We start from the raw sequence: 19,523 nt of genomic DNA on the forward strand, positions 1-19,523 counted from the left end.
TCTGTAAAGATGCCCTCGATTAATTCATCAACTAGTCCTACAGTTCTTGAGGATACAATAGCCTGTGTATACCCCCACAGGAGAAATTATGGAGACTTGAGGCCACGATATCTCACAGACCAAACCTCTGGAAATCCACTACCAATTACTATCTACTTGGAGGTGACTGGTCAGGTGATCGAAGTGCGACAGAGCACTGGCGTGCTGACACCATGTATTAGCATGAAACTGCAAGGTTACACCCCCAAGAAAGTTCGTAGACCGTGCACCATTGAAACCAGGCGTGGCTCCCAATAAGGTGGCCTACAACAGCTGTGGTCCATATGTGTGCTGAGAAACTCAACTGGTAACTTTTTGTAGTGACAGTGCTTGGATTTTCGACGAACCATGCCTGTTACGGGAGATAAAATAAAGTCGCCTTGTACGCTGTCCAGTCCACATGAATGTCCTGTCGAAAGTCCGAGTAACCTCCTTTTGCAGCGGGAGACGTTCAGGACGAGAGTCAACTAGCTTCCACAAGGTACCCTCACGAATATGTAGCCACACTGATTCCAGTACCGTGGCTAGCTGGACTGGGTTTCTCGGTTGAGGATCCATGGTGCGAATGTACCGATCGAGGTGATCTCACAGATTCTCGATTAAGTTTAGCTCAGGGGAGCTTGTTGGCCAGGGGAGCACGGGAAACTCATCCTGGTGCTCTTCTAACCACGCACCTACACTGCGAGCTGTGTGTCATGTTGCATTGTCCTGCTGGTAGATACCATCATGCCGACTGAAAAACAAACTGCATGTAGAGGTAGACACGCATACTTGTGTTGTTCCATAGTGTCATCCATAATAATGAGATCACCGAGGGAGTGCCACAAAAACATTCGTCAGGCCATGATGCTTCCTGCTCTGGCTTTTGCATTTGCTTTCAGATGCTTTACACCGTACACGTCAATGGCCATCTGTTCATTGAAGCATAAAACGTGGTTCATCTGAAAAGGCCATCTGTCGCCACTCATTGGATGTCCAACTGCTATATTGCCATGCGAATTCCATCCTTTGTCGCCGATGAACACCAGTCAGCGTGAGTGCAAGAACCAGGCGCCAGATGTGGAGGCCCATACGCAGCAACGTTCGCTGAAGGGTCGTTGAGGAGACTCTGTTGATAGCCCCTTGGTTCATCTGGGTGATCACTTGTTCAGCAGTTGCACGTCTATTGCCTGTACATATCTCTACAGCCGTCTTTCACCCTGTAAAGTATGTATGTAGAACTGTAAATGGATCCTAGCCAAGGCTGGACATAAGTTAAGTACCATGAATAATGGAGAAGTAACCCTTGTGCGCAATTTCTGGTTAAGCCACCTCACAAGGACAATTATAAATTAAAAATTACAGGGTCACCACTAGCCCAAACCCTTCCTAACAATTAAGAAAAGACCGAACTGGAAATTATCAGTTCAATTAAATTAAGAATTTAATTATAAGAATGAATTTTTTTAAGACACTAACAAGATGTACAGCGTTGTATGTCGTATATTAATGAGCTTGTTTAATTAAATTTATTTTTCCTCCCATTTTTGTTCATCACAAGCAAGCAGATTAACTTTAAAAAAATCAGGGAACAGAAAATTAATTTGAAAACTGGCATCAATGAGAAAGATAAAGGACGCAGAGTTTATCTTTCACGTAGCACATTCATTTCATTACTGAATTTGATGCACATCCTATGAATACACATGACTGGTGCCTGAATAAAAAAGTTTAGCTAAATAATTCGCAAAAAAATTGTAGAATCGCGCAATTAGAAAGAAAAAACACACACAAGGGAAGCGGAACACAATAATTCAATCATTGCATCTACATACCCGCAACTGTCCGAAAGGAACAAAGCAACTTCCACACTTTCAATTCCAACCACCATCATCGCCGATTTTTTAACGAAATAATTATGCCCCATTCCGAAAATAGATAACTACACACGCTTCAGTTAATCTGAAGTACTTAAATACGCCATGAATTTAACACAGGAAGTTCTAATTCGACCTACTTCCTATCAGCAGAAACCCTCTCTAGGAGCTATGAACTGTACTCACCAACCGCTAGCTGCAGAGTGGCCTTTCTCCACCGAGTTTAGGAAGTTCTAATTCGACCTACTTCCTATCAGCAGAAACCCTCTCTAGGAGCCATGAACTGTACTCACCAACCGCTAGCTGCAGAGTGGACTTTCTCCACCGAGTTTCGCCTAACTACCGACGCGACGGAAGCTATCAGAGGGATAGGCTTCCGCCACTAACCTGACAGACAAAGCAACCTCAGAATAAAAGGGGTGTACTTCTCTGTCCAGGTATTGGGATCCTAAGTTGGTCATCCTGTGCTACCCTCCGTACGAGAAGCAAACATCACCTGCTCCTAGCAGACGACAACCAACTCAGCGTCCCCCACAAAACAAACCCGAAACCACACGTAAGAACACTCATTCAGTAACATTCACGCACACATAGGGTAGTGTGAAAGGTGAAAAGTAATAAATACAGGTCATGATTTCCTATGGAACACGAAAATATCAGACGTAATGTCACTTAATAAGCCTTAGTTTGTTTGCTCTGTATTTCTGGGAGAGTTGATAAACCGAAATCAGGCGGTGGACAGAATAGGATGCACATAATCCAGCGAGACAAGAGTCTTATGGAATGACTCCACAGAGACGTTTCAACCCCTGTCATCTACGGCCCGTGGTGCATCACAGTTGCCTCAGTGCTGATAGTGGATAACGCCGTTTTGCCATGCACAGTATACTTTAAACCCGGCGGTTTGGAAACTGTCTACAAACTTCGCCATTTCAGAAATGCTTCCACCCTTGGCCCGAAATCCAATGATCGTGCCATTTTGGACGTCCGATAACTTACTCCATTTCCGCTTTACGACAACGATTGCACTATTTCCCGGGTCCCCCCCCCCCCCCCCGACACTGTTTATATACCCTTCACTGCTAGTACTACCACCTGCCATCTGTGAGTGGTTACTGCATCTTGACGTCAAACATAGACGGTGGTCCGATTAGTGTGACTGGACCGTGTAAAAACATGACTCATTTGTAGGCATCAACAGTACTGGAAAGTTGGCGACAGCAGCACATTGATGAAGGAACAACTATGACAACTGCTGTCTCGCTTCAGTGTCACTTGAACAGTGTTATTGTGGTATTGACAGAGGTACTCACCATGTAGCACTCGCCGTACACTCACGTGGTCGGCTTGCACTGAGTGGGCAGTTGCACGTGTTCTTGTTCTTGGATAGAGCTCTACGTGTTCCAAACCGTCTTCTTTGAATTCTGAAAACTGTGTCCTTTTCCTGGTTTCCGCACCTCACACCGTTCCTGCTCCCCTCAACCATCAACATTTGTAATGATGCAGATACCGATAATGCTACGATGTATCAAATCTTACCCTCATCCACCTCTGCTGGACCTAAGATCTCAGATGAGGTGGCATTTTCTGTTCGTTTGTAAAAGTTAATGAAGAATACATTTCAACTGATGAGTCAAATTTGGGCTCCTATCATTGTTATAATTGTTATACAGCCCTTCCTGCTCACCTATATCCGTGTGATAAGATGTGTTTAATCTCTGTTCAAACTGACTGCTTGATTCACGCCTGTAAGTAAAATCAAGGCATATTCTTGCAACGCTGGACAGTAAAGCATCACATTCTTTGGGTTCCACTTCTTAGATAAAGTGTGAGCAGGCGAGACGTACCATCACCGACCGTTATTGATTATAGACATTATTTTCTATCATGCTGAGATGTATATAGAAACAAAGCATGTGATCACTGGCACAGATGATGATGCAAGGCCAGTGAAACGAACAGCCCGTTCCGAGTAGCCAGCGACAACAGAGTTCAGGCAGTGAACAGCTGAACGGAAGCGAAGTCCACTATAAAGGGACGGTTGTCGTAAAGCGTTATAAATTCGTCCAGAGAGTAATGTAAATTGAGAAACATGAACACTCAATGCTGAGTTCAGAATAATCGCAATGCTTAATAGATTAAACGAGAGAGTAAGTGGCGAACGGCAGACCACAGAGTTTGTCTGCAGTATCAGTTAGTGACCACGCCCACCTCATTTGCCATCTACGCTCCCCAGTGGCATGTGCGCCAACCCGATGGCTACTCAGCCCGAAGATCTCTGACTGCTTGCCTGTATTGACACTTAGGATGGTAAGGGATAATGAATCACTGCTAGATACAGTTGTATTAGTATCATTACTATTATAAGGACACTGGACATGTGATGGAATTACAGCTAAAGAACAAACAAGACCATAACACATAAATATTGGTTGTGGCCTTATAGTAGAAACCATCTTGGCTTTTGCCTGAAGTAATTTAGTAAAACCACAGAAAACCTAAATCAGTATGGCCAGATGGAGATTGGAGTCTCCATTCTCCTAAATACAATGTCAGTATTATGGTTTATGTCTATTTTACAGTACTGTTTTGCAAATAAATTATTTAATAATGTGAAATGCTAGTGATATATTGTTCATTCATTTCCCAACACTGATCACCACACACCCTATACACACATTTTAAAATGCAAACCTACATACTTCATCATTTCACATCAAGACTACGATGACACTGTTTGGGTTTCATTTTGTCTTCAGCAACTTGCCACTAGCTGTGAGAATGGTTTATGAGTTGTGTATGGGTAGCTCAGTTGGAAGAGCACGTGCCCACGAAAGGGGAAGGTCGCGAGTTCGAGTCTCGTCCGGCACACAGTATATCTGCCAGGAAGTTTCATAGCAGCGCACACTCTGCTGCAGATTGAAAATGTCATTCTGTAAACTTGCCATTAACTTGCCTAAAAAATTGTCAGCAGCCATCCATAATAACTCAGGAAGAGGATAAGATGTCAGCATTATCCGCTGCAAAGCCTTGGAATAAGATTTCCAGCAGAGAAAAAGCCATTACAGTCCAAACGTGATGTGTGAAATGACAGAATTGTTTTATTATTATTATTATTGTTATCACTTACTTATGTGGTATCTTTTACTAAATTCTTACTCTGTGTCATCCTTGACTACAGACAATAAGTCGCTTAAGAATCAGTTTTTATCAGCCTTTTAAAGCAAGTTCGGTTTAGTAATCCTTTCAATACTTGGGGCAGCTTGTTGTACAATTTATTTCATTCGTAGTAAATGATGTTTTGCGTATTATAATCATTCTTTCATAATAAATGCAAGTTCAGTCTAGATGTTGTTCCATGGCTGTGGACAGAATTGTTTGTGCAGTGATTATCAAGGTTTTTTTGGTACTGATAACTGACTGGAAAATGAACTCACATGATGTTAAAATCTCTAATGTTTTGAACTGATCTTTACAATGACGCCGATTACTGATTTTGGTTACTATTTTCATGAACCTTTTCTGTAGTTTGGAAACTGCATTTACCATTAAAGAAATTCATAGCTAAAAACTGATTGCATATGTGAATGGTATGAACTGAAAGACACTGGCTGTTACACACTGGTGACAGGACTCTAAGACACAATAGTCTGATGACATTTTATCTGCAAGTACCTCGTGTGTTCGCAACATTTCAGCTGAAAATCAATATACATTCCTGGATTTTTTGTTTTTATTACACTTTCTACAGAGGTACCAGCTACATTTAATTCGACAATGTCATTCTCTACGTGTACACAGATACTCCACAAGGCTCCGTACGGTGTTTGGCGGAGGGTACCCTGCACAAATATTAGGCATTTTCATTCTTGTTACACTCGCAAGTAGAGCGAGGCAAAAGCAACTATCTATATGCCTCCGTATGAGTTCTAATTTCTCACATCTTATCTTCGTGTTCCTTACGCACAACATAATTATGTTGGCGGGAGTAGAATCGTGTGGCAGTCAGATTCCCTATATTTTTTCAATAGTTTTTCTCGACAGGAATGTCGCCTTCCCTCCAGGGATTCCGTTTTGAACTCCCAAAGCATCTAGATAACAGATTTAGCAGTCCGCCTTCGAAGTGCTTCGATGTCTTCCTTCAACCCGATATGGTACGAATCCCGAACCTGGAGCAGTACTCAAGAATAGGTCGCACCAGCGTCCTGTATGCTGTCTCCTTTACCGGTGAACCACTCTTTCCTGAAATTCTCCCCATAAACCGAAGTCGACCATTCGCCACTCTTATCACAGTTCCCACATGCTCGTTCCACCTCATATCGCTTTGCAACGTTACACTCAGATGTTTAAACGACTTGACTGTGTCAAGCGGGACACTAGTAATCCTGTTTGTTCTTCTTACTCGTCCGCCTTAACTTACATTTTTTTCCATATTTAGAGCTAGCTGCCATTCGTCACACCGAATTTAAATTTTTCTAAGCCTTCTTGTGTCTTCCTACGGTCACCCAACTTCGACACCTTACCGTACACCACAGCATCATCAGGAAACAACCGCAGATTGCTGCCCACCCTGTCCGCCAAATCATTTACTTATATGGGGAACAACAGCGGTCCTGTCACACTTCCCAGGGCCACTCCTGACGAAGCCCTTGCCTCAGATGAAAACTCGCCGTCGAGGACAACATACTGGGTTCTATTACTTAAGAAGTCTTCGAGCCACTCATGTAGCTGTGAACTTATTCCATATGTGCGTACCTTCCCTAACAGCCTGCAATGGCGCACTGTGTCAAATGCTTAAATGCTTTCCAGATATCAAGAAATATGGAATCTGCATGTTGAGAAAAGGCCGATCTGAGTTTAGCACGAGCGATGCTTTCTAAATTCATGTTGATTCGCGACATAAGCTCATCAGCAGTCTCAAGAAAGTTTAAGGGGAGCCGGAGGTGCCTATGCTGCCCATGTTAAAATCACTAAGTTTGAGGAACATTTATGAATAAACTACCAAATAGAAAAATTTGAATTTTTTTTACATATAAAGTGATTTAGCATTGCAGTTATGACAGAGGGATTTTGGAGTATCTTTTCTAGTTTCCTTCCAATTATTTTTTTTATTAATGACCCAAATTTTTTTACAAATTGCTTTATAATTAAACTGAAATGAAACTACTGGACATATTACCAAATGGCTGTGTTACAATGTAAGTTTGACCACTAGGAGTGCTGTATAAAAATTTCATCTCTCTAGCTTGGGTGGATTTTGAGAAAATGTTCCTTATGTTCGAAAAATTCTAATTTATGGGAAATGGCTATCAAAGTTTCTCAATACATTCCGGCACTATAGGATGGATTATCAGGGTCTTCTTCTTCTTCCTCCAAAAGCTTCCTCTTCTGTCTTCTTTTCTGGGCTGTTGTTCCATCATACTTCATATGCCTTTCTCTTCTTTCTGCTCCTCTTATCCTTTCTCTTTCTATATTTCTTAGTGCTCGTACAGTGTTCACCCCAGCTGTAAATCCTAATGCCTTCAGAACTTCACACTTCACACTGTTCCCTTGGTTGTAGGTTGCTATTGCATCATAAATGCCAAAGTGCAGTGTTTTTATGCTTACAAACACCCTTTTAGGAATCACTTTCCAAATCAAATTGTTTACACTCTCATTAGGATTCTGCGTCTTTCCATGTAGACATTTGTGTAACAATTCTGGCTGTGCTAAGTCATGAAAAATTGGTTTTATTGCATTTATCACAGCTGCTGGCAAACCATGTTTGTGATCATAGTCCTTTTTTGCATTATATTTGCACCAGGAATCTTTTGGGCACAGGCTGTGTTGAGGGTATTCATTGGAAGAGGCAGTATGAAGGAACAATGCCCACACTGCTTTTCGCATGTCACTAACATTACTAGTATTTTGCCTTATAGCATACCCATAGTATCTCTGTAGACGTTCAATCACCTCATCAGTAAGCCTGCCTCTCCCTCCTATTGTCTTTCCATCACTGAGCTTACTTGAACCCAAAGTTTGTTTGAGCATCTTAGCGCTTCATTTGTCACAGAAAACAATGTAGCCAACCCTTGCACACTCGCTGTATGCGTAACATAAGGCGCTGTATACGTAACAGGCCGAGAAAATCCCAAGCAGTTCGCCAGGAAGTCACGATAGGGTGTTAGATGCATTCAGCGGCCGCACATTTCCTCTGCAGGCGTGGGGGAAAATGGTAATAACTCTACTTCTAGGGCGAGTAGAACAATAATTCTAAGTTTACATTAAAGAGGAATGTTCCAATTAATTTTCGGTAGCAAAAAAAAAAAAATCGTAATTTTTTGGATTTGACCACCTCCGGCTCCCCTTAATATTCGAACTGAAAATACGTTCAAGGGTTCTGCAGCAAATCGAAGTTAGTGATATTGGTCTGTAATTTTGCGGGTCCGTTCTTTTACCCCTCTTGTACACTGGAGTCACCTGCTCTTTTGTCCAGTCACTTGGGACTTTGTGCTGGGTGAGAGATTCAAGATAAACGCAGGCTAGATAAGGGGTCAGTGCCGTAGAGCACTCTTTGTAAAATCGAACTGGGAAACTGGGATGCCATCCGGACCTGGGAATTTATTTGCTTTCAGATCTTTCAGTTGTTTCTCTACGCCAGGGATGTCTATTACGGGACTCAGTTCGATGGTCAAACGACGATATGTTTGCACTATTCTCCTGTATCAACGATGTCAGGAAGTGAAATTTAAAATTTCGGCTTTCATTTTGCTGTCTTCAGCTGCGAAACCACACTCATCAACAAGGGACTGAACGGAAGCCTTAGACCCACTTTGCGATTTTGCATAGGACTAGTGTTTTCTCGGGTTCTCTGCTAAGGTGTGATGATGGTAGTTATTGTTTGTTTCGCGCATAGATATTTCACAAACTCACGAATCTCTACTAACCTTCATTGTCTTCATTTGTGCGTTTTCGTTTGAACCGAGAGTGCAACAGCTTCTGTTTCCTCAGCATCTTTAGAATTTCGTTATTAAATCATGATGGATGTTTTCCATCCTTTATCCACTTACTAGGTACATAACTTTTCAGACTAAGATTTATAATCTGCTTAAACTTTGCCCATAATTCCTCTACATGCATTTTACTGGAACTAAGTGATGTCAGTTAACTGTCTAAGTGAGATGCTAACAAGTACTTATCTGCTCTATCTAGCACAAACACTCCCCTAGCCTTCTTGACTGATTTATTAACTTTCGTAATCGTAGTTGCTATAATTACATCATGATCGCTAATCCCTGTTTCTATACTGACATCGTCTATGAGTTCCGGCCTATTTGTAGCTACAAGGTGTAAGATATTTCCATTGTGTGTGGCTTGCAGAATTATCTGCTAAAAGACAATTTTCAGGAAACTAATTCAAAAGTATTTCGCATGGCGCTAGGTTAAAGTTGCCTCCAACTAGAATTGCATGCAGGTAAAAGCATCCAACAATTAACTTGGTTTCACATACAGGTGTTATAAGCAACCAGGTAACTTCACTGTGACACTCAACTTCGATTTCAAGAGACAATATTTTTGTCAACTGCCATGAACACTCCCCCTCGTTTGGCTTCTAATCTGGCTTTCCGATATACGTTCCATGACCCGCAAAATACCTCAGAAAAAAATTTCAGAACTTTTCACCTTGGGTTTCAGTCAATAATGTGCGAGAACTTTGCTGGAGAGCAGTAAATCGGGAACTTTATTACGAACACTTCGACTTCCCCTCTTCAAACTGTAATCCACTCCATTTGTTTTCTTTATATTCGATGTAACTTTTGTTTCAGAGTGACCAGCTGTAAACTGCCTTGAGAGTTTCATTTGCTTTCTGTGCAATGACTTCTCTTGTTTTCTCAGTGACGATAATGTTGCTGTCATCAGCAGAGAGAATTTTTGCCCATGACAGATGCTACTGGAAAAGTCGTCGATGTATATCAGGAATAATACTGGTCCTAATATTCTACCCAGAGGAATTCCCATATTATTGTACTTTGTTCCTAATAAGAGTTTTTCTAAAAGTTTAGTCTTGTTTAGGTTTGTATTATTTTTAATCCTTGTTCCCTACCTGTTAGTTGTGATCAGAACCAGTTAGTAGTTACGCCAGTCCGCCGCGATAGCTGAGTGGTCAGCGTGACGCATTGCCGTCCTACGGGCCCTGGTTCGATTCCTGGCTGGGTCGGAGATTTTCTCCGCTCAGGGACTGGGTGTTGTGTTGTCTTCATCATCATTTCATCCCCATCCGGCGCGCAGGACGCCCAATGTGATAAGACCTGCACCAAGGCGGCCGGACCTGCCCCATAATGGGCCTCCCGGCCAATGACGCCAAACTCTCATTTCCATTAGTTACGCCCCTTACTTCTACTGATTCTAGCCTATTGAGTACACTGTCGAGTCGCATTAATGCGGGTACCTGTCAAAAGCGTATATAACAGCCTTTTGCAGCGCGAGGCGTGCAGGAAGAGTGTCAGTAAGTTTCTGGAAGGTACTGACCGGGATGTGGAGCCACGCTGACTCAAGTGCTGTGGCCTGTTATGCTAGGTTCTCGGTTGACGATCTATGGCGCGAACAGCTCGATAGAAGTGATCCAAAGATCCCCGATTGGATTTAAATCCGGCGAGTTTGGTGGCCACTGCAGCGCTGCGGAGGTCCGTACTAGAGTGCTGCAACGCTCAGTGTTTGACCGGTCACGGCCCGCCTGTTGACGGGGGGAACGAGCCGCTCGTGTCCGGCCCCATACGACTCGGCTCGGTCACGTACTCGCCCCATGTCTGATGTCCGGATTCCGGACACGCGGATAACCGAGCATGACCGGTCACCGCTGACGTCTCACCTCGCCTTGCCCCGGCTCGCTGCACTGTACTTTACTGTACAAATCCAACGCTTCTCTCTCTCTCTCTCTCTCGTAATACAAAAGTAACTTTTCCAACAACGGGTACGTGACACAGCTAAATTCATAAAGCACCTCGAAAGTAAAATTATATTTCAATACAATAGCGGATAGAAGACGAGTCTCATTTCCAAACAAAAGAGATATTTTTCCTTTCATTTATAGGAAACATTAAATAAGTGCTTTCCCTGTAATCTAGAAGACAACCATCTTCATAAAGAAAGCATACAAAGAACATTATACATTTACAGACGTAACTTGTCATACGTTTCAATTGTTTGCAACATAAACAAAATTATAGTTATTGTTGATCAGCAGGAAATCACTAACGCGTTCCGGATTTAATTGGCTGCGGCAATTTGTTAGTAACATGCCGGCTTTACTAAAGCACCTTTCATTAGGTGCGCTTGTTGCTGGAATACATAAAATACGTCTTGCAACTGCAGCCAAACCTGGCAGATCTGTTTCATGTCTGCTCCACCACTTTAAGATGTCATCATCATCTCCGGGGTGCATTAAAATGTACAGATGTACTTCATCTGCTGCGGATGATCTGTTGTTCCTCCATTCCTTGTAACGAGCTCTCTTTCTGGGTGGTGATGACACAGTACTTGAAGGATCTATGATAATAAACAAAAGAGACAAGTAATACAGAACTGATATGGAAATCATCGAAACATTCCCGTAAGAGACCGATGACCTCGCTGTTTGGTCTCTCCCCTCAAACAACCCGACCCCCGTTCCCATAAAAACGAGATGTTTTACGTTAATGTAATATTACATGAGTCACAACATTCCCGTTTCTCTATAATACACTTTCCACTAACTATGCAAAAACGATTATGTTAATGATTGAATGTTGTACCTGCGTACGTAGCACACATTTGTCGCACATTGTTAAGAATTTGCTGCTTTTCACTTATTTCAAGCATATTAAGATAACGGAAGGACGGCCAAAGAAACGATCTTTGTGAGGTTTCTTGCAACTGTGTTTCTTTAAATGAGTGGTTCCCGACTGGAAAAACAATAAAGTGGAGCAGTTTATGCACTATACGTACCCAGTAGACGCAATGTTTTCATCTACAACCAACAGAAATGTACTCCATACTTGGCTTTTTAGGCCTTCCCGTTTCTTTAATGTGTAAACATTGGTTTCAATCTTACGTCTTACTACACTGGCTTCCTCGCGCTGCATGATTACAGAGAGAGACACACCACAAATAAGAAGCCCGTACTGGCTGCAGTGTCACACGGGTAATAACACGTGTAATGTGTTTGAAGTTACGTGCTACGTATTCGGTCACGGCTTCTATGCTCGGTCACAAGAACTAGTGCGGGTAGCCTATCCAGTTAGGGTGTGCTCGCCCCACCTCGTATTTTGTGCTCGCTTACTCGGTCACGCAGGACTCTAGACTCCGTACGCAGCAAGGGTTCGCTGAAGGTTCATTGAGGAGACGCTGTTGATAGCTCCTTGGTTCATCTGGGCAGTCAATTGCTTAACAGTTGCACATCTATTCGTCCGTACACATCTCCGCAGCTGTCTTTCAGCCTTGTCTTATATGTCCCGTAGCGCACAACATTTGTCTCTGTGCTGTTTGTGGATAGCGACATTTTGGCATGCACGGCATACTTTATCCAAGGTAGCATTCGAACAATTTACGAAATTAGCCGTTTCTGAAATGCTTGCATCCTTGCCAGGAAAACCAATGATCATGCCCTTTCGGACGTTATATACATTGCTTCGTTCCCTCATTACGACAAGGATACATATTTTCCTCGGACCCACGACAGGCTTTATATACTCTCCACTGATAGTGCTGCCGTCTGCCATATGTGAGTGGTCACTGCATACTGACTTGTATATAGGGGGTGGCCACATTAATGTTACTGGGCCTTGTATAATCTTATGGAATCAATATCAGAAGCCTTAGAAACATTTAAGAATATACTTGTGACGCACCATTCCTTGTCAGGAGCTTCAAGACATGTAACACCAAATCACAGTTGGTCTGAGAGCTGGTGCTGTTGTGCTGTCAGGGACCTGGGCTGCGGGCTGGGCTCGCTGCAACTGCTGCGGCTGGCTGGCTGTGGACTGGACTCTCTGGATGGCACCAGTGGACTCGCCGCCGTCAGGGAGCTCCACGCCCCCAACAACAGGGTCTCAGACGTCAGCCCCGCCGCCTTCCTGCCGCGCCTCAGAGTCCTCGACCTGCGACGGTACGTCCACACCCTGCCCTCTGACCCTATGTCCCATTAATTTCACTGCCAACAAGTGACCGGTGCATCAACAATCAGCCACGAGTACGTTGCTCTGGTACCACATGATGTAGAGCTACTTGTTCACGGAATGAGTTGCGACATACATAATTCACAGAGCGTTTGCTGAAATACAAACTTATAATGAGTACGCACGTCATATATCGATGCAAATGTAAACTGATTGCTCATCTTACTTGCTACACCTCCTGTGGTGTATTAGCGTATGAATGTTTTTCGGCCTTATAGTGCGCAGTGATCGGAAACTGCTTTCGATGGCGTTCTTTTTTGGATGATTATGGTGAAGAAATTGTGATGCTACCAAGCTCAGTCAGCCAATTTCCTGTAATTACATTTGTAATTTAGAAGGAGTGGATTTCCTAGATAAATAAAAATTAAAGAAATAAAACTAAAGAGCTTAATACATAAATTATGCGAATGTGCACTGCTAGACAGTTTCTAAGGTTCAAATGGTTCAAATGGCTCTGAGCACTATGGGACTTAACATCAGAGGTCATCAGTCCCCTATAACTTAGAACTACTTAAACCTTACTAACCTAAGAACATCACACGCATCCATGCCCGAGGCAGGATTCGAACCTGCGACCGTAGCAGTCGCGCGGTTCCGGACTGAAGCGCCTAGAACCGCTTGGCCACCGCGGCAGGCTAGTTTCTAAGGTACAGAGGCTTGGTGGACAGGAGTAATCACAGGCAATGAAGGAGGACATGATACACTGTACATACGTATTGGAGCTGCAGTGGTAAAATTTCAACGAAAAATGGTTCAGATTTCACCCCATGGAAAAGCAGGATAACAGGCATAAATAACGTTCTTGTTTGACACACACACACTCCGAACGTAGAAGTCGATTTAGGACTTCAGTAGGAATATTCTGTCTCGGGCACCAGTGCACATTTTGTAACTCCTATGCATGCTGGCTACCAAACCGCTTAGGACACTTTGGGGTATACCGTTCCACTCTTCTTCCAATGTGGTTTTCCGTTCTTGCACGGTCCGCGGAGGGGCTGTTCGCTGAGAAACATGTCTACCAAGAGCTTCCCAGGCATGCTCTGCTAGGTTTAGGTCCGGGGAGTATGCAGGCCATTCCACATGTTCAGTATATTCACTTTACAGAGTATCCGACACCTCAACGGTCCTGTCTCGTCGGACATTGTCGTCCGTAAACAGAAAGTCGCGACCTACTGCTCCCCTAAATAGACGGACATGAACAGACTAATCCCGCCGCAATACCGCTATGCTGTTACGGTACCTCGCCCAAAGACATGCAGCGGCAGCGGTGTTCGGCCGTTGTGCATAACGCCTGTCCACACCATAACGCCTAGGCCATACCGATGACGGTAATGAACATTCTGTAGTGTGTAACGCGTTCTCCTGCCTGCTACATTAACTGCTGGCCAGAATCATTTGCCGCAGTGAAGCGGGACTCGTCGCAATAGGATCACAATGGAGCCTATTGTTGACCCCAATCAATATGCTCCCTGTATCAAAGACCTCTTTCTCGACGGTGAAGTGGGATGCGTTTAACAGGCTTCCGAGCATACAAAACAGACTAATTTAACCGTCGCGAAATGGTTCTGGCAGAAACACGTGTACTGGTAGCGGTTGCAAGGTCTACAGCGATCTGCCTAGCAGTGAGATGCACTACGTGATCAAAAATATCCGGACACCCCCCAAAACATACGTTTTTCATATTAGGTGCGTTGTACTGCCACCTGCTGCCAGGTACTCCATATCAGCGACCTCAGTAGTCATTAGACATCGTGAGAGAGCAGAATGGGGCGCTCCGCGGAACTCACGAACTTCGAACGCGGTCAGGTGATTGGGTGTCACTTCCGTCATACGTCTGTATGCGAGATTTCCACACTCCTAAACATCATAGGTCCATTGTTTCCGATGTGATAGTGAAGTGGAAACGTGAAGGGAAACGTACAGCACAAAAGCGTAAAGGCCGACCTCGTCTGTCGACTGACGGAGACTGCCGACAGTTGAAGAGGGTCGTAATGTGTAATAGGGTGACATCTATCCAGACCATCACACAGAAATTTGAAACTGCATCAGGATCCACTGTAAGTACTATGACGATTATGCGGGAGGTGAGAAAAGTTGGATTTCATGGTCGAGCGGCTGTTCATAAGCCACACATCACGCCGGTAAATGCAAAACGGCGCCTCGCTTTGTGTGTGGAGCGTAAACATTGGACGATTGAACAGTGGAAAAACGTTGTGTGGAGTGACGAATCACTGTACACAATGTGGCGATCCGATGGTAGGGTGCGGGTATGGCGAATGCCCGGTGAACGTCATCTACCGGCGTGTGTAGTGCCTATGGTAAAATTCGGAGACGGTGGTGTTATGGTGGGGTCGTGTTTTTCATTGAGGGGGCTTATACCCCTTGTTGTTTTGCGTGGCACTATCACTTCACAGGCCTATATTGATGTTTTAAGTACCTTCTTGCTTCCCACTATTGAAGAGCAATTCGAGGACGGGGATTGCATGTTTCAACACGATCGAGCACCTGTTCGTAATGTACGGCCTGTGGCGGAGTGGTTGCACGACAGTAACATTCCTGTAATGGACTGGCCTGTACAGAGTCCTGAGAACACCTTCGGGATGTTTTGGAACGGCTATTTCTTGCCAGGCCTCACCGACCGACATCGATATCTCTACTTATTGCAGCACTCCGTGAAGAATGGGTTGCCATTCCCCAAGAAACCTTCCAGCACCTGATTGAACGTATGCCTGCGGGAGTGGAAACTGTCATCGAGGCTAAGGGTGGGCCAACACCATACTGAATTCCAGCATTACCGATGAAGGGCGCCACGAACTTGTAAGTCATTTTCAACCAGGTGTCCGTATACTTTTGATCACTTAGTGTATCTATTCCTTTTCGTCACTGGAGCTATTTATGGATCCTTTTGTGATTTGGTGATCCGTCTATGACCGCCGGCATGCTTTGGCACAGCATTTCCACTTTCAGCGGCCTTTATTAATCGCGAGGTGACACTTTTGAATACACTGATTACTGTGCCCGCAGAAGTGACACTTTGACCGGATTTGAGTCTTCCGACTGCTACTCCACGATCGTAAGCAGTCAAATGACTTCTTGCAGATATTTTGCCGTGCCACACGCAATGTCGCATAATCGGTTTCACAACAATAGTCATCAAACAACGTACTGCGTGAACTGTCGAATGCTTACAGAGCGCTCGTGCAAAGAGTTTGCTGCAGTTAACACAATCCGCCGTCTGCCTTTCCTATCATCGGTCAGATGTTTTGTAGGAATTATTGGTTGTTCTGCAGCAATTTGTTCTTTGGCAATTGTCAAGCAGTGTAATTTAGATACATAAAGATTCCTTCCATCGCTAATTGCGTTGTTCATTTCAAACGACCTAAATTGATTATAGTTCCCCATTGTAAAACTATTTAGTTATCTACTCAGAAATGTTTAAACTAGAACAAATACTATCTTTCATCACACACTGAGATTCAAAAACAATAACACGCCAATTACATTACTTCAGGGTCATTTCCGTGGGTGTTAGTCACTTTTAGACAAATGGAAAAGTAGGAGCGGGAGTTCTACTGGAGTGCTTTAATGAATATCGTTATCAGTTAGGGACTGGTTAATAGTTACCTTTGGCTGTCCCATAGTTTTCAGACTGAGTTCCAGAGAGAACAGCATCTCTGGGCAGTAAGTGTCGCTTGTTTGTGGCTGCAGCCCTGTTCGACTAGACCAAATAGTTAACAGCGGCGGCTGATTATCAGACTAAATATTCGAGTTGGCCAGTCGGAAGTAAGAACAAGCACATTGCGAATTATCCAGGGTTTAGATAGCTGTGGCCAACGAAATTCCGGCATGGCGTATAGCTTCAATGACACTATATGGTAAGGGGTCACCAATGCGGCAAGAAAGGAAGAATCAATTGATTGTTGGTGTTAATAACGATCATCCTCCTTTACCTCCTCTGCATTACTGCAGATGGCGTGTCACTGAGCACATCTGTTCTGTGCATGCAGTACACGTGAGGCGTCTAGTTGTTTCCACTGCACTGTGTGGAATACGAAGTTTCCGTTATAGTTCACTAACCTGCTGTCTTCAAGTTGATGTCCCCAGCGCAGAAAACAGCACGCAGGTCGTAGGTTCTGTATCTTGAGGCTGAAACTGACTTTTAGCGAGGTTCTGTTCTGAAACAATGTATCACTTCTTTGGGATGCCACTTGCGTATTTTAATATAGCCACTCGAAAAGACTACATGATCTTAATACAACACCTTGTGATACAGCAAAGTAGGGGATCAAACACAATGTTTACGAAAATGTATCTTTACACTATTTGTGGCATGTGTCTGTGCCTCATGACTACCAGAGTGAATCTTTTAATATTGAGTACTGGCAAACACATCCTGCGACAGACAACATGGCTGTTCTTCTCGACTGCCTAATCCAGAGTGACGAACAGGAACTTAAATAAAAATTGGAAACACATCCTACGACATACAACATGTCTGTTCTTCTCGACTGCCTAATCCAGAGAGACTAACAGCCCGAAACACTTCGCGCGCCATACCAGAAAAGGCGTGATCCGAACGCTTCCGAAGTGCTTAGTCTGCAATTTCGTCAGTCTTTTGTTTTTGATTTAAATTGTTTTCAATAATTCTAAAATGATAGTCAGCTGTTGAGAGATATTTATATTAAAAAGTGCAGTCATTCCAATGAGTAGTTTAAGTAATAATAATAACTTTAACGTTTTGGCTCCCTTGCTCCGAACACAGCAGCCAATCACAGAGCAGTAGCGTAGCATCATGCAGGCGGTCTTTCTCACGGGAATGGTACCGAAGCTAACATCTGTCACAGGTACCTCACGCCACATTTCGTCATCTATATACTTCTTGCATCTCCGCTGCTCTGGGAACAGCTTCTTGGAGCCTCATATGATGGCTGACTAAGCCAGAAATATTACACCAGTCTCAATACAGAGACTTAGTCATCTCTAACCAGCTTTACCCCCTCGTGATGAATGGTTTCAATGACAATGAATGGTGGTGCCTCGCCAGTATCTAAACAGACCTTTTAGGCACCCCTGGCCGGCCAAATTTCTTTGTCGTGGATGATGATGATGCATACCTCTCTATGTCTTACCATTCTGTACAACAATACTCCAATAATCCAGATGGAAAAGAATTTGTTCCGTAACAGTAAGAGTTTCAGAGATATAATCAACAATCTCGTATGGGAAACAGACCCTACGGCTGACTAAATGGTTACTCTTATAATTTCAAGAACATACCATGTAACGACCGTTATATATTAAAAAAATACAGCTCATGCAGACCACTACAGACAGTTATTTAAGGAAGTGCACCAATCGTTCGAATACGAGGGGTGACTACGGGTTGAGAATATGTTTGTTCACTGTTGGCCATAGAAACTGCAACATCATGCAGGATTAGAAATAACGTGGTTGGTTGGTTGGCTTGGGGAAGGAGACCAGACAGCGTGGTCATCGGTCTCATCGGAGTAGGGAAGGATCGGGAAGGAAGTCGGCCGTGCCCTTTCAGAGGAACCATCCCGGCATTTGCCTGGAGTGATTTAGGGAAATCACGGAAAACCTAAATCAGGATGGTCGGACGCGGGATTGAACCGTCGTCCTCCCGAATGCGAGTCCAGTGTCTAACCACTGCGCCACCCCGCTCGGTGGAAATAACGTGGTTTTACACTATAGTAGTCCAGTTACAGATTTAGATCTAGACAGTGCGAGGTGAGGGTAGCTGGTGTTTTCTACAGGAACGCCGTATGTGACCTGGCCGGTGTCGGCTTCCTGGCCTGCTGCCGGCGCCTGCAGAGCCTCCACCTGTCGGGGAACCCGGCCGCTGCCGCCAACACCTACCGCAGGGACGTGGCGCGCCTGTTGCCCAAGCTGCCCCAGCTCGACGGGCTCCCTCTGCAGCAACACGGTACGCCAGTCCCATCTGCAACAGCTATATCGCCCCAGAGCCGTGCGGGCTTCAGATATTACCTTAATGATTAGTCCGCAGCAGATCCTGATTAGGTAAGTGTTTGTCTCTGGGATGACCTAGAGACTGAAAAATGTCATCTGTAAGAATCCACACGGGTTCTGTAAACAACGATCGTGTGAAACCGAGCTCACTCTATTTGTCCGTTAAGTCCCATAATGCTATAGTAAGGCCCAGATTGGTGCCGTATTTGTTTGACTTCCAGAATGTGTTCGATGCAGATCTACACTGCCGCCTAGTGAACAGGATACAAGGCTATGGAATATCAAGCGAATTTTGTGACTGGACTGAAGAGTTCCTAGCAAACAGAACACAGAATGTCATTCAATATGGGGGGGGATATGTTCAGATGTAAAAGTAACTTCATATAGATGATAATATGTGGAAACATCTATGTTTCTTATTATTATCATTCACATATCAACATCACAA

The 19,523-nt window shown here is 44.0% G+C and overlaps 1 protein-coding gene across 1 annotated transcript in view; it reads left to right on the forward strand.

Moving 5' to 3' along the window:
- The window catches only part of LOC126095481 (leucine-rich repeat-containing protein 56), a 96,809-nt gene that overhangs the window by 21,078 nt on the left and 56,208 nt on the right, over positions 1-19,523 (forward strand). The window contains exons 3-4 of the mRNA XM_049910272.1: positions 12,838-13,017; positions 18,862-19,031. Coding sequence (XP_049766229.1) covers positions 12,838-13,017; positions 18,862-19,031 — 350 coding nt within the window. The remainder of the gene's footprint in view (positions 1-12,837; positions 13,018-18,861; positions 19,032-19,523) is intronic.

This window comes from Schistocerca cancellata, chromosome 8 (genome assembly GCF_023864275.1).
Source record: "Schistocerca cancellata isolate TAMUIC-IGC-003103 chromosome 8, iqSchCanc2.1, whole genome shotgun sequence".
NCBI lineage: Eukaryota > Metazoa > Arthropoda > Insecta > Orthoptera > Acrididae > Schistocerca > Schistocerca cancellata.